The sequence below is a fragment of the Typopeltis vanoorti genome, chromosome 1 (assembly GCF_054136105.1).
Source record: "Typopeltis vanoorti isolate ZY-2024b chromosome 1, IOZ_Tvanoo_1.0, whole genome shotgun sequence".
Classification (NCBI taxonomy): Eukaryota; Metazoa; Arthropoda; class Arachnida; order Uropygi; family Thelyphonidae; genus Typopeltis; species Typopeltis vanoorti.
This window is the reverse complement of record NC_143549.1, coordinates 85,413,518-85,439,197: the sequence shown is the minus strand read 5'-3', so window position 1 is coordinate 85,439,197 and position 25,680 is coordinate 85,413,518. Positions and strand designations below refer to the sequence as shown.

The 25,680-nt window shown below is 35.9% G+C and overlaps 1 protein-coding gene across 3 annotated transcripts in view; it reads right to left on the bottom strand.

Annotated features, from left to right (window-relative positions):
- Positions 1 to 25,680, bottom strand: part of Dip-C (dipeptidase C) — a 400,748-nt gene that overhangs the window by 66,420 nt on the left and 308,648 nt on the right. For all 3 annotated transcript variants that reach the window (XM_090391828.1, XM_090391835.1, XM_090391843.1), the window contains exons 14-15: positions 18,786 to 18,896; positions 2,218 to 2,301 (exon numbers count right to left, since the gene is read on the bottom strand). In XM_090391828.1, the coding sequence (XP_090247954.1) occupies positions 2,218 to 2,301; positions 18,786 to 18,896 (195 nt within the window). The remainder of the gene's footprint in view (positions 1 to 2,217; positions 2,302 to 18,785; positions 18,897 to 25,680) is intronic.

The window sequence follows — 25,680 nt, the reverse complement described above, 5'->3', positions numbered from 1 at the left end:
TTTGATAAATTCACAGCTGCTATATACAAATGAGAAACCAGAATAAAAATGTCAAATTCATTACTGTACACGTGTTGGAACACTGCTAGTTGTTGCTATCATGTTCTGTGACATCATGCGTGTCATATCCTAGGTCCATGGCAGGTAGATTTTTAATGAATACTTGGTGTAATCTTACACCATGCTTGGTGTAAGATTACACCAAGATTAAGTAAGATTAAGCCTTGATTTTTATTACATTGTGTGTGTGGGGGGGGATCCTAAGTATTTCCAAGGCTTCTTTAAACTTTCTTGTAAAACAATTATGATCAATATATGGCATTTTTGTTTGTTGTCAAACTACTTGATCACCTGGTAGTTGTGTGGAATACCAAGCCTGATTTAGGCTGTCTTCTTTTTTCGAGGTCTTTGACGTGTTCAGACATGCAGATCTCCCTCTCTCTCTCTGGACCTTCCTCTCTGGCCTCATAATAAATGTCACAAGAGCAACGAATCTCATAAATGTCGGGTTTTTTTCATGGGGTGATGTGGAGATTTTGGTGGATGTAAGAATCTTGAGATTTTTTGCAAAGATAAAAAAGCCACTTTAATGTTGTACTCCTGGAGCAATGTAGCCACTTTGTCTGTAACATTCTTAACGTAAGGTAGCATGATTGCATTCTTAAAATCTTGTTTAATTAAGGGAGCTGCAGGAGGTGTATTAAGAATTTTGCTGATCATCTTGGGTTCATAACCATTAAGTGGTGCAGTTCTTTATTCCTTTTAATTGATGTGCTTGATATATTGTATGCTCTATCTCGTAAAGTTTTAATTATGAATATCTTTTGTAATGGATGGTGGTGGTGGTTTTCTGTATACAGAAAAGGATAACCTTTTCTACCCCTCTTCGTTTACTTCAACTAGGTTATCAAGAAACAGTAATTTTTTGTACTGTTCTAGTTGTTCAGATAATCTTTGCAATGTAAAAATCAAGGCTTAATCTTGCACCAAGCATGGTCTGCTTTCATTTAAAATCTAACTGTTATGGAGTGAGGATATGGCACGTGATAGCAACTAGCAGTGTTCCAACACACATGCAATAATGAACTTAATGTTTTTTATTCTGGTTTCTCATTTGTATGTAACAGTTGTGAAGTTATAACATTTAATATGTGTAATTAATTGTTTATAGTCTTTTGTTGTGTAAAACTTTTTTTGTGCTAACACCCTTGATGATGTAAGTCTGACGACTTAAGAAACTTGTTGAGTTTTAATAGCTTATTTTTTTTTTTATTAAACTCTTTATTTACATCATAATGTAATCTCAATACTGAAAGATTCCCATAGATTAGTAAGTTGTTAGGATTGGTTGTCTGACATGTATCAGAAGATGTGTATGGAGGAGCGCATCCTAGAAGAGGACAGTCACTAGCCGTGTGCAGCTAGGTGTTATTAACTTATATGTTAATGATAACGGGAGAGGTTTAAATGGGTATATGTGCAGTTTTTTGTGGTTTAGATAGTTGGGAGAACTGTGAGGAGCGAAGAACAGAAGTTGTGGTTTTGCAGGAGGATTTGAGTAGAATGAGTGGGACCATCAGTTTAAATGCAAAATTCTGAAACAGGATGGCAAAGATGAGGTATGCATACAATTAGTGAGGATATGCTGAAAAGAGTGGAGGAGATAAGGTACCTTGGGGTGACGGCAGACAAGGACCAACTTTAAGGATAACATCACTAGAATTGTGAGGATGGCACATGCATTAAGGCAATGATAAAGTGGATACTGACATACAGAAATGAAGAGGATGAACTACAACCTTGATCAGGATGCATATGAACTATTGTGCACAAATCTAGTTGCCTGGTGTTGGAGGAGATGAAAAGATTAGTTGAAGGCTTTTTAAAGCTTGGAATGGCATAATTTTTCATAGAGTGGAGGGAAACAGGGATAGAATAAGCAGTGATCCCTGGATGTTGTATAAGGAAGGTGTGAGCAAGGAAATAAGAAGGTTTTTTTTTTTTTTTTTTTGCTTTTTGAAATATATTATCTGAGAATGTGGTGAGTGCAGAAACAATGAATGAGCTTAAGGCATGATTTGATGAGCTTTGTGTTTCTGTGACAGTGAGGACCTTACACAATGGGTCTTTAACTCCATCTAGGTCTGATCATCATAATAATAATAAATATATTATGAATATATGATAAAAATGAAAAACTTATGCTATGTTACTTACTCCACCAAAATTCCTGAAACGGTCAATAACCTCACGAACCAAGAATTTTGCTTGGTCAGGATTTCCAAATGCCTGCTCTAGCAACTAGAAAATAAATGATCAAAGTTAATTAACTACTTTACGATAAGATCTATTATTTATGATGATAAAATCTGTAAGAATATCTCAGTTCCACGAAAAAGCTAGAAATGATCTAATTCCAATTTTAATGCACTATCACTAACTGTTTTACAAAGAGATCTTGAATACATGGCAATTTTAAGCTGGCATGGTTCACTAGAAAGTTAATAATATGATATCTGCAGTTATTTTAAGTTAAAAAAAAAATAACTGGTATCAGATAGAAGAAATGTTTGATAATACAACTAATCAAAACCTTTGATTACATAACCTTTAAAAGCCTTTTGTTTGGGAAGACCAGGGTTCAAATCCTGTCTAGGATTTGAGGAACTTCATCAGATGCTTTTTAAGTGAAGGTGAGTTAGCTAGTCTCATACATATATAGCAGGATTTTCCTTCCAGAAAATGAAAATTATCACTCTACAAAATAGGCAAACTTGCCAGAAAAATATACACAATTTACAGACAAAGCAAACAACACATATGAGATTAACATAACTATTATAAGCAGCAATCAGATTTCTACAAAGCCAAGTTACTTGGTCATGAGTGATCATTGAACCCAACATGCAAGAGAAGATGGAAAAGTTTAAATTATTTGATTGCGACTGTCCATAAATGCCAACTGAAACAGAGGGTTTTATAGCTGGAGATGTGTTTCCCTAATATTCATAAAAAAAAAAAAATGTGTTACCAAAATCAAGCACATAGATACAATGAAAAGGTTTTCACATTTGGCAAATAGAAAACAAAAATTTCATAAAAAGTACAAAGCATGGTCAAAGCAAAAACTGCCATCAAAGCAGGAAGGAGAAATGCATAATTATCCTGTATTTCAATAACCTATTGAATATAAAATGAAAATCAAACATATGAGTTAATATGCAACATCTTTTGTAATTGAGAGGCATAGCAACACTTCAAATGTACATATGCACGGATATAATTTCAGTGTTTATACATTACTGTCTGACTCAGGAGCATATTATATTCTGAGAAAAATTGTAGACATCTTGGTATCTTACAGCTTTAAAGTGTTCAGTTTTCATAAAATTGTGCATAAATTCATGTGTGCAGAGAACACACACATGTAAGAAAAGTTTATGTTATGGTTAATAGTGATAACTTCAGATTGGTCCAAAATAAAAACATGGATGTAAAACATGAAGTGACCACCACCAGGTTAACATGAGCACCCCATTAAAAAGAAAAATCTGTACTAAAGTTTTTGAAAAGAATCAAAGCTGAACAGGCCTCAAATGTAGTGTTTTTTAAATAAATAAATATTATTAGGAAAAAAAGTAAAGAAAAAAAAAAGAAAGCAAGAACTAAACCTTAGAGTTTGAGTGACATTGAGTAAAGTTGTGTGCAAAGATAGAAAAATAGCTATGGTGTAATTAAAGAAGTAGTCGATGAAAAGCAGAAGTCATACATATAAAAATTACTCACTAGAATAGCAGCATGTGCAAAAGTAGCTAAACAAAAGTCATAGGTGAAAGAATGTAGAAAATAAATATCATGACTGTGAAAAAATGTTTTAGGGCTAATATGAAAGTCAAGAAATGGAGGGAAGAGTAAGACATGTGGAATAAAATATGATAAAGGTGATAAAAAAAACAATCCGAAAACCTAGGGCAATTACTTTGAAAATTTATTAATGGGGTAAACTATGATAAATTAGCAGTAAAATATTGAAGTAAAATACAATTAGAACTACAAATCAATATTTGATGTAAAAAAGGCCATTTGATACATGAAATGTGGAAAGCTGCTGAGTTGAGTAGAATTTTCATTATGCCAATTTATAAAATGGAAAATAATACACTGTAAGAATCATAAATGAATTTCTTTATTCAATATTTCCAAATGATTTATGCAAGTATAACTGATAAATGAAACAAACACTTCTCAGCTCCTCCATCTTCTTCCACTGTTGAACCTAAGTATCTAAAGTCTCTCACCTTCCTGATGACATTTCCTTCCAGCTCCAGATCTGTCTCCTGGCCGCCACCCACTGCGCAACACATATACTCCATCTTACTTCTGCTCAGTCTCATACCTCTCTCTTCCAGTACTTTTCTCCATCTTTCCAGTTTAGTTCCCGCTTCTTCTCTTGAATCTACACACAACAAGATGTCATCTGCATACAACATTGTCCAAGGCGCATCTTCTCTCACCTCCTCTGTTACCACCTCCATCACAATATTAAACAGAAATGGACTTAATGCTGACCCTTGATGCAAGCCAACTGTTACTTGAAAACTTTCTGTCTGTCCCAAACAGGTCCAAACACTTGTCTTCACATTTCTGTACATTTCCCGCACCAACCTGACATATTTCTCCGGCACCTTCTTCTCCCTCAGACACCTCCAGACTTCTTGCCTTGGCACTCTATCGTATGCTTTCTCCAGATCAATAAATACCAGATGTAGCTCCCTTTGTTTCTCTCGATATTTTTTCCATCATCTGCCGTAACCCAAAGATAGCATCTGTTGTTGATCTACCAGGCATGAAACCAAATTGTTCCTTTGCAATCACCACCTCCTTCCTCAATCTACCATCAAGAACTCTTTCTAGGATCTTCATTGTGTGGGACATCAACTTTATTCCTCTGTAATTTTTACAATCTTGTGCATCCCCTTTACTCTTGTAGATGGGGACAAGAGTGGCATATAGAATATACTTAAGTTGCAAATTGGAGGTTAGAATTAAAGGATGTGCAGGGTGTAATATGCAAGGATATGCAAACAGAGATATTCTAAAATGATATGTTCACTTAAACAGAACTTTCATATAGAATATAATTAAGTTGCAAACTGGAGGTTAGAATTAAAGGATGTGCAGGAAGATGGTTGGTGTTATGGGTGCAAGATTATGGCAACATACTACCATGTAAAGATGGTATGGTTGGAAGTCAGCTGAATAGAGTTATATGAACAAGAGAGAAAAACCAGTCTCAATACCAAGTTAGCAGTATACAATATAGTGCTCAAATCAACTTTAACTTAGACATGGAAGCCAGGTTTGAAACAGAACAGTTGTTCAATGGTTGGAAACCATAGATATGAAAGTTCTTTTGAATGAAAATTAGGATAAGAAACAGATGCATCATTGCAAGTTCTACTAATAATGAATATATCAGAATATAACTTAACACTTTTAATATTCAAGGATATGCAAAAGAGATATTCTAAAATGATATGTTCACTTAACAGAATGTGACATAAAATATTAGCAAAATAAGCTTTGAAGAAAGAAGCAGGAGAGAACCCCCCCCCCCCAGAAGAAGAAGATTGATATGGATGGGATATGTAGTTAGCAGTGCTAGAAGAGGGAAATGTAAGAGATGATTAACCAGAGACTAGTTTGGAACAAAATTTTGAGAGGAAAGTAGTCATGAAACATTGTGCTGATTTGTCATAATACTTTTATTGGATGTACACCAGAAAACGATGCTACTGATGAAGAATTAGAAAAGAACTTCACTAAAATAAAAAATAAAATAGATGAAGTTTTATCTCGAAGTTTTGAAGCAACTGATAGAAAGAATTCGTCACGTATGGCATGAATATCATGATGGAGGCAGCTGGTCACTTTTGCACGATAATGCACCATCTCATCATTGTGAGACAGTTTTTGAGCAAAAAAAAACCAATTTTGTGTGTTGGATCACTCGCCAAAAAGATTCACCTGATTTAGCACCCTGTGACTTATTTCTCTTCCCCCGACTTTATTTTCCGATGAAAGGAAAGCGATACGACACCATTGAAAACATTCAAGCAGCAGTAACCACGACTGTCAACAGTATCCTAAAAACCGATATAAAAAACTCATTTAACGAATTAATTGACGTGCCAAATGCTGTATCGAAGCTGAGGAAGAGTATATTGATTGAAATAAATGATTTGAATAATTATAACTGGCCTGTGTTTTATTTTCTATCAAAAGTTCGGTTTCTTTTTGAACAGAGAGTGTATAATAGTTACAAGAGCAGTAGATGAGGGAAAGGCATATACTGCCATTTTCTTGGATTTAGCAAAAGGCATTTGACAGGGTGCCACATGATAAGCTGATATTTAAGTTGCAGCATTAGGGTGTCATTTGGATGTCAGGTTGGTCAAATGGATTCAGGATTGGCTGTCTAATAGGTATCAGAGAGTTGTGTATGGTGGGGCAGTTTCAAGGAGGCAGAAGGTTACAAGTGGGGTTCCACAGGGATCAGCTGGGACCTATATTGTTCAACCTTTATATCAATGACATTGTCAGTGGATTGCAGGGGGATATTCAATTGTTTGCGAATGATGTGAAGCTAGGAAGCGTTATTAGTAATAGTGCAGATGTGGTAGCCCTGCAAGAGGATTTGAATAAGCTAGACGAATGGTCAAATGAATGGGGGTTTCGGTTTAATGCAGCAAAATGTAAGGTCTTGAGGTTTAGGACACATCGATGGGACGCTGCATACTCCATTAGAGAAGCTATACTGGAGGAAGTAGGGGAGACAAGAGATCTGGGGGTTGATGATTGATAGAAACCTGAAATTCAGGGGACATATTGCAAAGGTGGTGAAGGTAACACAGAGGATTGCTGCAATAATGAGAAGGATGCTGACCTGCAGAGATAAAAGAGCTATCATTCCGTTGTATAAGACCCTGATCAGGCCACACTTAGACTATTTTTCTCAGATTTGGTCCTCAGGATTTGAAGGGGAAATTATCTGTGGAAAGGGTAGAAAGTCAGATAACAAAGCTGGTTTCAAGACTACAATGTTAGTTATGAGGATCGGCTGAGGGAATATGAACTGCAGAGTTTGGTGGAAAGAAAAAGGAGAGGTGATATGATTGAAACTTTTAAACTGTTGAAAGGCGGTTACAGGGTTGACACTGAGGAGTTCTTTCACTTGGTTGAACAGCGGGAAGGAGTGATGACAAGGGGTCATCCCTGGAAGTTACGAACGGAAGCTGTGAGCAAGAGGGTGACGATTGGTTTCTTTGCATAGAGGGTGGTTGAACTGTGGAATGCATTGCCTGATAGAGTGGTGAGAGCGAGAATGGTCAATGAGTTTAAGGAGTGGTATGATAGACTTTGTGTTTCCTAGGCAGGACCTCCCGCGATGTCTTGATAGATTTTGTGTTTCCTAGGAAGGATCTCCAGGCGATGAGTCTTTTGACTCCATGGAGGCCTGAATAATAATAATAATAAAAATAATAACGAATGCTGATCACCATGTAACTATGAAAGAAAGAATAATAATTATTAAGATCACTTTGGATGAATATAGTCAACTCTCAATATAAGAAATACTTTTCTAGTGAATATGCTCTATATAACTAAAAAAAAAAGACAAAGTCCCATAGTATTAATTATTGATCTATATTTAACTATATTTTTGGCCTGATGAAGGAATTTAATTTTGCGGGTTACATGTATATCTAGATAAATGTTTTGGTATGATAAACTGATAACAATGAAAGAAGAATATTATATTATAGAAAATAATGGAACTATAAAATTTCTATAGATATTCTGTTATAGTGAATTAATTTATTTTCTTTATTTAAATGTGTAGAGATGCAATTAATTTTTTTGTGGAAATAATATATATTACATGATAACCACAGTCAGACTTTTGTTTGGAATTTGTTATTTATTTAATGAGCAAATATGATTTGTCACATGACCAGAGAAGTGGGAAGGAGGGAGATTTACTATTATGGTGTAAGATAAAATGACACAGAGAAGTTTAGACATGAATTAAGAAACTCTTGTAGGAGTAAGAAAGTAAGAGTTTATATGTGCTGTATTTGCTAGGTTTAAGAAGAGAATCCTTTCTATCTGATGCATCCATACTGGCAGTACAGATCATATTCATTGTAAGTTAAAATGGAAATTTTCAGCATTCACTCAAAATGGTGTTACAGAAGTTTTCTTCAATTTAAATGATCTATGATAGAAAACGTGATTCACAAAATTCTTTGCCTTAAATTGTTATTTAAAATGTAATGTCAGAAATTATATCGATATATTCTAATCTTCATTTGCTATTCAGAACATGATATCATAGGTGATTCTGAGATATTTTGATTTTTGATGTGAAGAAACAAGCTCTCTTTAAAAAAAAATTTTTTTATGACAGTAGCAGCAGGAGGAGGAATATTAATCTGATAGAACATTATATTGTATTTTCATAAATACCTGTATTTAGAAGCAATATTGAAGCTATCCTCCCCTCCAATTTTAAATAAGTTTGAAAGGATATAAAGAAGGAATATTATTTGGACAGAATTTAATGTTGCATTCCAACAGAAAGCAATTTCATTTGATGCTTAGACGTTATACAGAACTGAACTTATGATTAGATTATTCTATGAGAAGATATTTATCCAGTGTTATATTTGAGCACATATAATTAAGGAGCTGAATTCAAGCTTAAAGGATTCAAGACCTGAACATTATTTCAAGTGACCACTTTGATTACATGTGACTGTAGTGTTTCTCAACTTGAAAATATGGAAAATCTTTCATTACTTATTAAATGTGAAAGTATGTGTCTAACTTTAGGACAACATATTCTTTTGTCATGTAGAAAAGCAAGAGTAAAGATGTCATGTTACATCAGTGTTAAAGAGATGTACTAAAAGATGTTTTAGGAAGTGTAATATGAATATTATTATTATTATTATCTGAGACCTTCGGGGAGTAAGGACTCATCGAGAGAGGATATACCAGCTATCATACCTTCCCTTAAATTCATTCACGCTAGATGAGCTCACTATCCCTAAAAGCAAACTATTCCACTCATTTACTCACTGCTCTGTCAGAAAAAAACCTAGCTCTTAAAATTATTATTATTACGGGTATCTCCATGGATTCAGTAGACTCATCGCAGGAGACTTCTACATTTAAACACATGTAGAAGTATAAAATTTACACATGTATAATATTTAATAAATAATATTATTTATTAAATATATTGCCAAATATTTCAGTTTGAAAATAACAAACTATCATCGGTATATATAATTTATTAAAATAATTATATAATTTATGTTATAAAAAAAAAAAAATTAATGTGTTATTCGGATCAAACTTTCCCATATTTTTCACAAGAATAGGCAGTCATTCCAATTCAAATTAGAATGATGAAGTAAGGTCTCAGCACTCTCTTTGAATATGTGTTTGAATTTATACCGACATCTGTGTAGAAGCTGAGTTTAGACAAGAGAATGTTGTGGTCTGCCTCTATTCCGTGTTGGGCCAATCCAGACTTATTGGATTTGTTGTGAAGAATATAAGACTGTTCTTGTATTTTTTTTTCTATTGAACATCCATTTGTCCAAAGTAGGAAAGCTGGCAGTCACATGATACTTGCTATATACCTGAAAGAGACATAGTTGAGAGTTTATCTTTAGACAATGGGAAATACGTGGATAGTTTATTAATGGGAATATAAGTTGCTACTAAATCATAGTTCCTCAGAATTCTTGAAATAGGCTCTGAAATGCCAGAGATGTATGGGATTGGAACTCGATGTATTGATTCTTTGTTATTTTGGTTGGGTTTGTAGGAGTCAAGAAGACGTTGTGCAGTCCTTTGGAGATGCCTTTTAGTTTCATATACTGTTTGATAGTAGAGAGTACTTCCTGTAACTGATGGGCAGTTGAACAATTAGTTCTACCTCACAGAATTAAACATTTCACGATTCCTGTCTTTTGAGAAGGATGATGTGTAGATTGTTGGAGAATGTATCGTCCAGTAAAGGTGGGTTTTCTATAAACCGATGTTGTTAAATTACCAGATGGTGAGCAGATGAGAATAATGTCTGAAAAGTCTCAATTTCAATAGTGAATTTGATACAAGGGCGTAATGTATTGATATTATCTAAAAAAGTAGGTAAGGAATCTAAATTGTGAGGCCAAACAGCAGAAATATCGTCTATATATCTAACCCAAAATGAAGGTTGAGGGTTTATAGATGAAACAAGGATTTCTTCTAAATGCTCTAAACAAAAGTTCGTTAAAGGGGGAGAGTGGACTTCCCACTGCAGTTCCTTCTACTTGGTTGTAGAATTTGTTTTGACACAAGAAATATCTGGAATGCATCATGAATTTGAATATTAGTAAGTAGGAAACTATTAAATCACCTGGTGCTCATACTATCTACAGGAACACCAGCTTGTCTTTCTACAATCAACTCAGAACAGCTAAACAAGATCTTGCCATTAATATTCATCTTGTTACTGATCTCCGAACTTTCATCTCCTCAAACTTAGACCCACAACTTTCCTACACAGTTTTTAATGTGGCTAAATGCTCTCTGCAACATTCATTTAATAAACAAAATCAACATCTAAACCATAAATTCAATTTCCTTGTTGCTAGACAAATCAAGCCTCTCCATGTTCCAGGGAATTGGGTTATCAACATGTACAGATGTCCCCTTAATTGATAGTGAAACATTTCAAAAAGACATGGATTCACCATAGTTCCAAAAAAAGATACCATATTTAGATTTCCTCTCTAACATCGAACGAAACTTATTTCACCTCTCCAGTGAAAAGCCTAATAATCTCCACTTAGAAGTTTCATCGAACATATCTCCATCTGAAAAGAAATCTCTACACTCTTTAAGATGCAACAGTCACCAAAACAGACAAGGGAAAAGCTACAATAGTTATAGATTACTCATATAAAAGAAAAATTTCTCTTTTACTACGAGATCATTCGATCTATCAAGAACTGGATCACAACCCCACTAACAGGCAACTTAAGAAATTGAATTCCCTTCTAGATGAAGTTATAAGTTTAGATACAGACACCATAGAAAAGTTATAAACACATTTTGCAAGCACTCCTATGTTTTATGGTCTACTCATGATCCATAAGAAAGACATTCCTTTCCACCCAATTGTGGACTGCATCGGTTCACCTACTTACTGCATAGCCAAATATTTAGCAAACCTATTGAAATTACATATAGGCAATTCTCATTCTTTTTTAAAAAACTTGTTGGACTTCTTACACAAATTAAAAAATGTCTCCATACAACCTACTGATCTTATGGTGAGCTTTCATGTAGAATCCCTATTCACAAACGTGCCTCTCGAAGAGACTTTGCAACTACTTACTGATATTTTCCCACAAGACATAGTAAAACTATTTGAATTTGTGATGCATTTCGGATATTTCTTGTGTCAAAACAAATTCTACAACCAGGTAGAAGGAACCGCAATGGGAAGTCCACTCTCCCCTGCTTTAGCCAACTTTTATTTAGATCATTTAGAAGACATCCTTTTTTTCATTTATAAACCTTCAACTTTCATTCTGGATTAGATATATCGATGACATTTTTGCTGTTTGGCCTCACAATTTAGATTCCTTACCTACTTTTTAGCTAAAATCAATACATTACACCCTCGTATCAAATTCCCAATGGAAATTGAAAAAGATAACAAATTATCCTTTTCAGACATTATTCTCATCTGCTTACCATCAGGTAATTTAACAACATCAGTTTATAGAAAACCCACTTTTACTGGACAATACATTCTCCAATAATCTGCACATCGTCCTTCTCAAAAGACAGGAATCATAAAATGCTTAATTCAACGAGCTAAAACTAACTGTTCAATTCCCCATTAGTTACAGGAAGAACTCTCTACTATCAAATAGTATATGAAACTAAATGGCTTCTCCTAAAGAACTACAAAACATCTTCTTGACTCTTATAAATCCAAAGAAACAATACATCGAGTTCCAATCCCATACATCTCCGGCATTTCAGAGCCTATTTCAAGAATTCTTGAGGAAATATAATTTAGTAGCAACTTATATTCCCATTAATAAACTATCCACATATTTCCCATTGTCTAAAGATAAAACTCTCAACTATGTCTCTTCCAGGTGTATATCAAGTATCGTTTGACTGCCAGCTTTCCTACTTTGGACAAATGGATGTTCAATAGAAAAAAAAGAATACAAGAACATCAATCTTATATTCTTCACAACAAATCTGATAAGTCTGGATTGGTGCAACATGGAATAGAGGCAGACTACTACATTCTCTGGTCTAAAGCTTGCCTTCTACACAGATGTGGGTATAAATTAGAATGCATATTCAAAGAGAGTGCTGAGGCCTTACTTCACTGTCCTAACTTGAATTGGAATGACTGCCTATCCTTGTCAAAAATATAGGAAAGTTTGATCGGAATAACACATCAATTTCTTGATGATAATAAAAATTATATAATTATTTTATAATCACTTTTATGATTAACCTTTTCTTCAGTGAAGCATAATGCTATTAGCAATTTAACATCAAGCGGCTCGTAATATTTTGAAGAATTTAATTGTTTGTATTCTACCTTTAATAAATGTTGTTCAGGCCACTGATGATAGTTTATTTTCAAACTGAAATACAGGAATACCTTGTATAGCACGGTTAATTGGTTCCAAGAAGCGTCCGCGCTATGCAAAACTGCATTGTTGGAGGTCTATTTATAAAGGGTTTCAATTTAATTTATTTATTACAAAAATTTAGGATAATAAAAATGTTTAAAAATGAAAAAAAAATTGTTATTTTTATTAATTAAATAACAAATAAAATCCTTTTAAACTGATATAAAAGTTGTAGAAAACAAAACAAATAATATTGTTTCAATTTTAGCATAATTTACTTTTTACTAAAGTAGTCTTTTAGTGTTCGTTGAACCATCCTTGTCTTCTTTGTGTCTTCAAGTACTAGATCTCTGTAGCATTTGATGGCATTATTGAGACTCTGTCTCACTTTGATGCTTCTTTCCAAATTCGGGTGGGTCAGCATTTATGAGAAAGTCGGAAGCTTCGTCGATTTTTCCCACAAAAGTTGAAAGGTCAGCAAAGGAAAATTCTTCAACCATGACATCAGTGGGGTCATCTTCGTCTTCTTCTGCTTCATAGGCTCGTTGTTGTTCCAACTCCAAAATGGTTTCATCATCCAGATCATTTGAATGAGAATCAATACATTTGTTCACATTGTTACAATTTAAACTCATAAAACCAAGATCTTTGCCCATCTGCACAATTTCTTTTGAGATTTCCTCTTTCTGTGTTGCAAAGGCAACAAAGTCCTTTGAACAATGCAGCAAGATATTATGCCATACGGCTCTCATGTTGCTTTGAGTTACCTCTTGCCAAGATTCATAAATATTGTGAATGGCATCTTTTATGTTAAATTTCTTCCAAAATTCACTCAAAGCCCAAGAATCTTCTTCTGCTGCAGCTTTAATAGCTTGAGCAAAAGTTTGTCTTAAATAGTAAGCCTTGAAAGTGGAGATAACATCTTGATCCATTGGCTGCAGAATCGATGTTATGTTTGGAAGGAAAAAATGAAACTTGACATTTTCATCTAAGTCAGTCAATAGAGTTGGATGGCCTGGCGCATTGTCTAATAAGATTTTGAAAGGAATATCATTCTTTTTACAATAGCTTTTAATTTCAGGGCAAAAAAAAGTTTTAAACCAGTCAAATTGAATGAGTCACCCACGCTTTTTTATTCGAATGCGAATGAACAGGTAAATTGTTCTTTGTAAAGCCCTTAAGAGCTCTTGGGTTTTCTGCTCTGCACACTAACAGTGGCTTCAATTTTAAATCACCTGATGCATTACCTCCTAGTAAAAAGTGTCAATCGGTCTTTTGACACTTTATACCCAGCTTGTTTTTTTTTCCCTTCTCTGCTAGAAATGTGCGCGACAGTCTTTTCCAGAATAAGCCAGTCTCGTCAGCATTAAAAATTTGATCATCTGTGTAGCCTTCCTTCTCAATAAGCTCCTTCAATTCATTGGGAAATAATCCTGCAGTTTTAGTATCAGCACTTGCGTTTTCACCTTGGATTCTTACAATTTTAAGATGGTTTTACAATTTCAAAAAGCGTATGGGATGTTATGGAGTCCCATACACTTTTTGAAATTGTAGAACCATCTGCGACTTACTATAAAAGTTTCACTGGTTGTACCTCCTTCATTTTTGCTTTCATTTTCTTTTATTTTGTCATATAGACTTGTTGCTTTTGCCTGGATTATCATTTGACTCAAAGGAATCTTTGTCTGATTACAATCTTCAATCTAGATCATTAGAAGGTGTTCCATATTCTCCATTGTAGAAGATCGATTTCTTGTGATCACTTTTGACATATAAGAAGCGGTGCTCATTCCATGTTGTTTAATCTTTTCTTTGCTCTGAATAATTGTCCACACAGATGACTCATTCATTGAATTCTCACGTGCTATTTTAGCAAAAGAAGCGCCATTCTCGTGATATTTTATAATTTCAAGTTTCTTCTCTAATGTCAACCACTTGTGTTTTTTGTTACTCCAACAGTGTCTTCTTTGTTTTATCTCTTTTCACTCATACTTAAATAATAAAAAAATATTGAATACTAATATTAACGTAAATAATAAAATGCCATGGGGAAAGAACATGTCTACGTGAGAGCCAATCGATTAACTACTGCATAAATGTGGTTCTTGACTGTCATTTGCGGCCTCCAGGAGTTGCCAGTCAGTGTTGACAATGTTAGTGTAATAATGATAATGTAATAATAAAAACCGCGTTAGACTAAAACGTCTAACGCGGTTCAAATCAGTGCTATACAATGAATTCCTGTATTTGGCAGTATATTCGATAAATAATGTTTCTTATGTTTTCGTGTAGATAATTTTATGATACCATGGCACAAGTTTCTCCAAAACTAGGACCTAGCTCTTACCCTTTTCTTGACAACAAGCAAACTTAACTTCTATCGATGCCCCCCCCCCATTTTTCATCAGACAATATCCAATAACACCCATTCAGATGTTTATAGCCCTCTATCATATTACTCCTCTTTCTCCTGTAAACCTGAGTCTTCTTCATAATCTACATTCCATAATCACAATATAATCTTTGTAACTCTTTTATGCATCCTTTCCATACTTCTTTATCCCTCCTCGGAACCCAGGAGACCAAATTTGCTCAGAGCAGTCTAGGTGCTGTCTTATCAAGGACTTGTAAAGTGGTAAAATGATTTCTTACATATCAAGGTTCACTTCAACATCACAATTATCCTCTGAGTTGTATTTGCAACTTTTGCTATGTGACTTTGAACTTCAAATTCCTATCCACCAAGATCCCTTGCCTCAGTTTCTTGTAGCATAACTCCACTAACATAATACGCTGCTGGAACTCTAACCATACCAAAGTGCATAACTTTACACTTACTAACATTAAACTGATAACCATTTTCGTTTGCCGAAATTTCCAGCCTATTCAAATCATTTTGTAATTGCTGAATATCAGTAGCATCCCTGATTGCATCATTGGCAAAGAATTGCACATCTGATGTTAGAATCTGCCTGATGTCATTAATGTACAGATTGAACAAAAATGCCCCAAGGACTGAACCGTGTGAGATATACCACTGGGCCACCTTAAATCTGGCAGATTCACACCACTGTATATCACTTTTTCATATCTGTAAGTTAACCGTTCACTGATCCAAGTCAAAAGTTTATATTCCAATCCCATATTCTCCAGTTTACGCAACAGCCTTTCGTGTGGTATCCTATCAAATGCCTTAGAAAAATCCAACATTATCACAGTGCATCCATTCCCTTCATCCAAAGGCCGTAACATTGTTATAAAATATGAGCAAATTGCTAAAACATGCCATCCATCCTTCAGTAAACCCATGATGCTCCTTGCAGAGTATAGCATGTTTATCTACCCATTTCTGTATTCAAGTTCTTACCAATTTCTCTAAAATCATCACTACCACACCACACATACTGATAGATAGATAGTTAGACACATCAATTTTTGTACTACCCTTGTACAGTGGAACTATCATACATTACTTCCATTTCTGTGGTATCATTCTTCCTGAGTTGAGACTTAAGTTATACAAACATGTGAAAGGATTAGTCAATTTCGTTGAACATTCCTTTAGCACCCAAGTTGATATTTTATCTGTCCCTATTGACAAATTCTTATTCAGGTTATTCAACACCTCTTCAACCTCAATTTCATGCACCTCTTACTCTTCATCCAATGTAGCACTTCCACTGTGCACCATGTTACACACACACACACACACACCTGGTTGGTATATCTTAGCAAAGTGAGCACTCATTAATTGAACAATCTTATTAACTTTCGACACTCAAATACCATCTGCATTCAATAAAGTATTCTTTAACATTCATTCTTCCTTTTGCTTGTGATATATTGATAAAATTCTTTGGGAATGCCTTTAGCTTGCTTGGCCAATTTCTTTTCATACTCTGATTTAGCTTTCCGCACACTACTCGTTACTTTTCTGGCATGAGATTTATATATTTCATAATTCCTCTCACTCTTAATTCTCACAATATTCTTTCCACATCATCTTTTTCTTGTGAAGATCTTACTTAATAAGGTTGCATATCAATTTTACTTCCAACTTATTTATTCTTTGAATACTAGGGATACATTCAGATACCACCTCATTTAAGCAATTTTTTTAAAGATTCCCATGCATTGCTGACATTTTCCCATTCAGCAAATGATACCATGGTACTAAATATAGTATTCTACAAAGTTGATCATAATTTCCAGCTTTGTAGTTCAGCATGTAACCTGTTCTACTGGAACATCAATATAATTAGATACTTTCCAATAAAGCACAACATGATCAATGTCGCACACTAGTAGTAAAATGGTAATATTCTTAACTGAGACTCCTTCTGACGCTATGAACAAATCTAATACTCTTTGATCTTGAGTTTCTTCTTTTACATGTGCTTGAGAAAGTTGTCTTGCAACACAATAAATTCCTCTTTATTCTTATTATGAGATTTCTCTTCTACCCAATCAATGTTTGCATAATTAAAGTCACTCATTTAGTACCCATGAGGTTAAATTGATGATGCACTTCTTCATCCCACGCAAGTGAGCCACCAGGTCTGTAGCAATACCCCACAACATATTTCATTCTGTTAGCCTCCACTCCACACCAGATAGCCTGAAACTCACTTCTACACAGGACATTGTTATCATTATTGTTTTCTTGCATTTCTACCCTAAATGGAGTTAAGTCATCTGATATCATTAGTACCCCCCCCCTCCTATCTCTTCTGTCAATCCTAAAAATAGTATACCCATTACACTCAATTCCAACTATGGTATATATGTTGCAAGTTTGTTAATTTCTCAGTTGGTATCTGTAGTTAAAGTTCTGTAAATCTTAGTGTATACCAGCTTTTCCCAAATTTTTCCTACGATGGAACACTTCACAAATCCTGAAATTTTAACAGAACACCTTGGTTAGAGTCGATTATCATTGGTCTCATAAATGTAAAGCTAAGTGCACACTATCACTGAAGCTGGCTGTATCACATCGCAAAAATGCATCAATGCACACTACAGGCATGCCTGGCTGCAGCGCATTGCATTGACCTTGCTTGTGACTGTACGTTTCCTAGAATAGATACCTCTGTACTTCACTTGCACTCGGAGGTGTCGACAACAGCGGGTGTCTGAGTCAAGGCCAGTGCATGTTTACCTTAACACGTTCACTGCCACGCTACTTCGGCATAGTCTGTACCCGTACGCGAGCAATTTCACTTCTTCAAGGTCAGTATGGTACTCTCGTTGCTGGCGGTCAGCGTCATACGAGTATACTCGTAGTTGGCTTGTACAGAGCATATACCATCTATGAGAATACACAGTTTTGAGGCTAGCTCCACAAGCCAAGCATTTTCACTTCTTCAAGGTCAGTAGGGTAATCTCGTTGCCGGTGGTAAGCGTCATACGAGTATACTCGTAGCTGGCTTGTGTAGCTGGTTTACCAACTATGAGTATATTCATAGTTGGCAGCGAACGTGTTAATAGCACAATCCACACATAAAATGAGGAGTGCCTGATTTTCAAACATGTCTGAACTTGATGGAGCATTTAAAACCATTCCAGGCTCATGTTAATTTTGAGAATTTTTCACGGAACACTTATTCACTTTCCACAGAACACAGTTTGGGAAACCCTGGTGTATACAATAATTCACATTTAAAGTGAGGATGATGAGTGAATGAGTTTATGAAAGAAAAATTCATTTGTTTATGATTTATTTTTAAATAAATAACCATATGTTTTATTTTTCCTAAAAAGTGTCCAGAGTTTATAATCAGAGATTTCTCGAATGCATATGCATCTCCTAACCTGGATATGAATGTTATATAAGGTATATATATAAGATTCTATATACGGACAAGCAAACTGACATTCTTCACAATACTGGCACACTCGATAGATTGTAATCTTTTATAGTTAATTATAGTAAGAGATGAATGCATATTTCATCCTAATTTAAGGCTTAACTGTCACTGGAATGAACTCTTCATGTGACAACTGCTGAAGGGTTTTACATCATAAACAGAAATATCAATCAACATAATTACTTACAGTTTCAATGAAGTATATTCCTGGTTCTATAGTAAGCACCATTCCTTCACCTAGAGTACGGGCTGTACGTAAACATCTAAGTCCAGGTGCAGTTGGTCGAGGAGGACCATTCTGATTAGAGAAAATACAAAAACAAGAAGTTACTAACTCTAAATTATAAACACGTCAATGTCAAGAAGATCATTATGTTTGAGAGATTTTTATGACTAAAAGATGTATGATTAAAACAGATTTTATTTTTTCATATATGTCATTTATTTAGAAACTAATATGTGACTAGTTTCTTTCACACTAAAACTGGTGGCTTTGTCAGTGTGTCAAATAAAGCAAAAAAAAAAAATACATATATATATATATATATATATATATATATATGAACACACACATACATAAACTACTTCTAGGTGGTAGATGTCTTTCATCACTCAGTGAAATATCACCACCTTGCTTATTTGAGACCTGAAGTGGCTGCAGCGGTGTTTGTTCGCTAGAGCAAGGGTTCCAGTTTCTGTCCCTCCCACCCACTCTTCCTGCATGCAATGTAAGTGGCACCCTCCATAACATACCAATCTTGCAGTAGGGGACCAGAACCCTCCCCCATTCCAGGGTAGAGCAGTAAACCATTCCACATGATAACTAATATTTAAGGAATTGACAGCGTATACTAGAAATATAGATTAAATAAACTTTAATATATACTTTCTGATATTTCGGCGAACGTCACGTTGCCATCTTCTTGGGAACTTACTACAAAGACACATGCACACAAGTACTAATAACAGTAAATGAGACTGAAGCTAGGAAGCTAGCGTTTTCCTAAAGTCCTGATGGTGTCCCCTGGCGGGCTATATTGGTAGTTCTTGGCCTTTGGGCTGAAGTTCTTCTGATAAAAATTTCCCAAATTTGGGGCAGTCTCATGCATCCAAATTTGTTGAGGTTTGGCATGTTCCTAAGGGCCGAGGCTGATTCCATGAATAGTCTTTCATACTTGAACTTGCTGCGGTGTATTACTGTGGCTTTCTTCCATCTTATTCTGTGGCGAGTATCCAGAGCGTGGTCTGCAAGCCCAGAGTGGCTGTACTGGTGAAATCGGATGTAATCCTTGTGTTCTGAGATTCTGATATTTGCTGTCCTGCCTGTTTGGCCAAAGTAGGACAGTTTACAGCTGCAAGGGACCTGGTATACACCAGGTAGGTCTAGGGGAAGTGGTTGGTCTTTGGTGGAGCAGATAAGGGATGCCAGTTTTCTATGTGGGTGGTGTGTTCGTGAGTCTGCCATCTCTCACTGCATGTCTCACTTCCTCTTTATCTCTTCTTCTTCACAAAATATGATGATACCCAATCCAAAGAAATACAATTTTAATGCAGAACTCAAAAATTCTCCCACCAAAAATAGTTAAAAAATAACTCATAAAAAAACATCAAAATTTCAACCAAACAGGCCACAAACATTAATTCTTACCAAAAAAAAAAAAAAAAATTCCACATCCATTTCACCAACATCCATAGTGTAAACAGCAATATAAACGATGTGCACCACCATCTACAGTCATCTAAACCAGAAGTATTCCTATCAGAACCCTAACTGCCAACCTCAACAGCCACTGTCCACTTCAACTGCCCAAACTATACATCACACAGTCTATTTCTGACACAAGGGCAGCAATGGTGCATTCATCACAACCAACATACCATGTCAGAGACTGCACATCACTGAATTCCCACTGTTTGATCTGCTTTGGCTCAAAATTTCTCTACCAAACTATCTGCCCTTTTCATATGCTCTCTCTCTCTCTACTGCACTTCAAACTCTGTTAACCACTCTGACCTCTTCAATTATCTCTCTCTAAAGCTCAACATTCTGCAGTAGAAATACCCAATACAGAGGTCATCCTTCTCCAGTTTCACCAACCAAGCATGAAGAGATGCTGAGGTGTTTGCCACGAGCAATGACCTATCTCAGATCATCAATCTTCCTACCAAAATACCTGACAACCACCTCGAATTTTTCAACACACTTGACCTCTTCCTAACAACCTACACTTCCAGATATACACTGTGGTTGTTGGTTCTCCTCTTGGTAGCTCGGACCACAAACTCATACGTGTCTTTTGCTACAGAACAACCCCCCCCCCCCCCAGTTCACAGTCTAACGTCCTTTGGCACTACAAGGGTGCTAACTGGGAAGACCTCCATAACTTCTATTCCTCCTTCCCATGGTCTGACTACTGCTTCAGTCCTGATTAGACCGAATAACAAACAGAAATCAAGGATTTCATCTCCTATTCCAGTCCAAACTCTCAGTCCTCAAAAAAAAAAAAAAGAAGTGTGCCAATGTTGTAAAAGAAATAACCTCTGCTTACTGCAATTGGATCAAGACCAAAACTCCAGCTGCTCTCTCTGCCTTACTGTGGGTTGTGGGTTGTGGTGGGTTGTGGATAACTGGGTTAAATATTTTTTGGTTTCTTAAGGGGGGGGAAAGCCACTGGCTAAGAAAGTGTCACAAATGTGATTTAGTTCAGTAGTTAGGGCTTGCTCATTAGAACAGATTATTTTTGCCCTGTTGAATAGTGTCTTAATAACTCCATATTGTTGTGAGGGGGGTGATGGGATTGTTGGTGAATGTATCTACCTGTATGGGTGGGTTTTCTATAAACTGAGAAAACCAAGGTTCCATCAGGTTGGCGGGTGACTAGTGTGTCTAGGAAGGGGAGGTTATTGTTTGCCTCTTTTTCCAGGGTGAACTTGATTCTAGGGTGTTGGTTGTTTAAGTGTGTTAGGAAAGAGAGGAGTGCATCTGGGACATGTGGCCAAATAGCGAACACATCATCAACGTAGCGAAGCCATATGGTAGGTTTTTGTGGGGCTGAGTTTAAGGCTTTCTCTTCAAAAGTCTCCATAAAGAAGTGAGCCAAGGGTGGGGAAAGTGGTGAACCCATAGCTGTCCCCTCTATTTGTTTGTAGAATTTGTTTCTTAGCCAATGGCTACCCCCCCCCCCCAAAAGAATCCAAAAAATACTTAACCCAGTTATTCACAACCCACCACCCCCTCCCCTTCACAAAAAAGATTATTCTAGATCCATCACCATTCCCTACATCCGAGGCACCTCAGAAAAAATCAACAAAATCTTAAAAAAACATGACTTGACCACCTGTTACAGACCACATAGAAAATTGGCATCCCTTATCCACTCCACTAAAGACCAACCACTTCCCCTAGACCTTCCTGGTGTATACCAGGTCCCTTGCAGCTGTAAACTGTCCTACTTTGGCCAAACAGGCGGGACAGCAAATATCAGAATCTCAGAACACAAGGATTACATCCGATTTCACAAGTACAGCCACTCTGGGCTTGCAGACCATGCTCTGGATACTCTCCACAGAATAAGATGGAAGAAAGCCACAGTAATACACCGCAGCAAGTTCAAATATGAAAGACTATTCATGGAATCAGCCTCAGCCCTTAGGAACATGCCAAACCTCAACAAATTTGGATGCATGAGACTGTCCCAAATATGGGAAACATTTATCAGAAGAACTTCAGCCCAAAGGCCAAGAATTACCAATATAGTCCGCCAGGGGGCACCATCAGGACTTTAGGAAAATGTTAACTTCCTAGCTTCTGTTCTCATTTGCTGTTATGTAGTACTTGTGTGCACTTGTCTTTGTAATAAGTTCCCAAGAAGATGGCAATGTGACGTTTGCCGCAATATCGGAAAGTATATATTAAAGTTTATTTAATTTATATTTCTAGTGTACGCTGTCAATTCCTTAATTATTAGTTATAATGTATAACCAGCGTATAAGCCTCTCAACAAGAATAAAGAATCCTTAACGAAATGAACACAAACAAGGCATCTGGTCCTGATGGTATCCCACCTATTGTGTTAAAAAATTGTGCCCCAAGACAACCTTGTAAACTTCAATGCCACCAAAATCAGTACTGTCTGATCTCTTGCAAGAATGAGCTTACATAGCTTTTGCAGATGCCAAAAAACTTGGTGTACTTTTTTGCACAAGACACTACTTCACACTTCCACAGTTGCTAACTCTATATACCAAAACTGCTCAGCCATGGAATACTGTTCCTATATTTGGCGTGGTGCACCAAAATCCTCTCTAAGATTGCTCGATTCTATTCAGAAGAGGGCAATCCAACTAATTAATGATTCTCTCTCTCTCACACACCCACTTCAGTCTGTCTCATAGACTTTCAGTTTCTGCCTTGTGCTTCTTCTACATATACTTTTGTGGACAGTACTCTGCTGAACTGGCCATTATTATTCCTCTATTCTTCTCCAAAATCATTTAAACAAGAGCCACTGCAAGCCAACACCACCCTTTTACAGTCCATTTTGAAACTCACTGAACCAACTTCACTGTGTCTGCTTTTATTCCATATAGTTCTGTCCTTTGGAACGGACTCACCCACTCTGCTTTCCCCAAAGATTACAACCCTCAGATTCCTTTTTTCTTCAATTCTTCTTGCCCACACACGACACTAATGGGCTATAGCCCTTGTGGCCTTTCACATGTGGATCAGATTTAAAAAAAAAAAAAAAGATAAAGTTGTTTAAAAGCAGAAAAATTGTCAGAAAAGAAGATAAACTGATTCTTCCTAAAACACAAATGTGACGTTGAGTGCCAAGCATCACCAGTCATCATGCAAAGACTGGAAGTAACTGTTTGCAATATTGAAATTCCAGATGTCGAAGGATTTGGTGAGAGATGTCTGGATGTCATTTATTGTATAGTTAGTGGACAAGGTATGATTAACTTGACTAGATTTTTCTTTTCTTGTATGCTCAACATCTTCCACATGTTCTTTCTTTCTCACTTCAAATCTACAGCTTGTCTGCAGAATGTAGACCAGACCACATGAACATGGAATTCTATATATTTCTGGGTATTTGTAAAAAGAGGTGTTGCCCTCAGGAGACCCAAGTAGGCTGTAAACAATTTGAATTTACTTGAAACTCATCTGATGTTATGATCACTAAAAAGAGAAGTAACTCTCATGGATATATTGTCAGTGTATGGAATGGTGATTGATCAGCAAATAGAGAACACATCAATGTATTTTAGCTAGACAGAAGGTTTGAGAATATCAGTATCAAGAACATTTTGTTCCAAAATGCTCCATATAATAATTGACTAGAGATGTGTGTGTGTGGGGGGGGGGACCCATGGCTGTACTCTCAATTTGTTTATAAATAGTAACTTTCCAAGAGTAAAGTAGCCAAAATGAAAAGTAAAATTAAACATGTTCAATGATCGTGTTTAATCAGGGGAGGATGCTTTTTTTTTTTTTTAAGTAAATTTTTAGATTCAGAAAGAGGGATAAAGAGAGTTGACATCGAATGTTATTATCTAAAACTAAATTTTGGATTAAATATTTGAAATGAGTGGAAATTTTATAAGTGTAGTTAAGTATTTAGGTAATTGTTTGGCTAACTTAAAAGAAGGAGAGTCAGAATGCTGCTGACTTCTCCCAAAATTAATAAACTGAATAACAAGGGTTATTGAGTTTATTAATTTTTGACATTCCGTATATTATTATTATTACTATCTTGGTAACCTACATCGAGTCAACAGACTCATCATGGGAGGCACACTCAGCCAGCAACATGTCTATCATAATGGGCTTTGAAGTTATTTACACTACTTGCATTCAAAATGCACTCCAGTGAATTTGACTCACTGACAACTCTCCACATAAAAAAAAAATCTACTCCTCACACTCTTCTAAATCTTCATCTAAATGGATTGCATTATGAAGGAAAGTGGTATTACACCTGATATCAAAATTGGAGATGTTAATGTCAGCTCTTTGCTCTATGTGGATGGTGTTATACTTCTAAATAAATTCGCTACAAGTCTGCAAGATTCCCTGCCTAAATTGAATAACTGTTGTCATAGATGTTGTATGAAGGTCAGAAATAAAAAGAGAATGAAAATAGGCAGAATCGTTGGAAGTGTCAACTGCGTTATGAACAGAGAACCTGTGGAAAAAGTAAAACATTTCAGCTACTTAAGCACCATTTTTAGTGAAGATGGTAAATTAAATATGGAAATAGACAACAGAATCAACAAAGTTGGTATGGTAGGAAGTCAATTGAATAAATTCTTATGGAATAAGAGAGAAATTAGTCAGAACACTAAATTAGTTGTATACAAGACAGTGTTCAAACCAGTGGATCTGAGAGCTGGGTCAGAAGTTAAACACTTGATCATTGAGTAGAAACAGCAGATATGAGAGTCCTGAGAAAGATTTGTGGCACGAACAGGTGGTATCAATGGCAATATCATATTAAAAATTAGGATATTAGGAAAGAACTTGACATTGTCAGCATCCTGGAATGCATTAGCAAAGCTAATCTCAGGTGGTATGGTCACTTCAACAGAATGGGCAAGGGAAGATTAGCAAAACAAGTGTTCTCTGCCAGGTTGGCAGGAAAACGACCCAGAGGAAGACCAAGATATATGTGAATTGATATGATACAAAATGCCTTAGATGATAGAAATATAAGATCTGATAATGTTGGAGTCTTGACAAGTAACAGGCTGATTTGGAGGAAAACTGTAGATAGGAAGTTAGTAATGATGTAAATTTTTCATGTAGTACTATCATATCCTATACCCCCTTGAGGGTACATGGCAGGAATTTGATGATGATGATGATGATGACATAGTTTGTAAGGGATAATTAACAAATTAATGTGGATGAGACTTTTGATAGAATAGCTGGAAACTGGGAAGAACAAGAGGTTATTTCCTAGAAGCTATATAAGGAGGGTGTGAGCAAGGGAGGGAGGAGTAGGTTTTTTGAGTGGAGAGTGGTAGGGTAATTGAAATACGTTGCCTGAAAGTACGGTGAGTGCAGAGACAGTGAATGC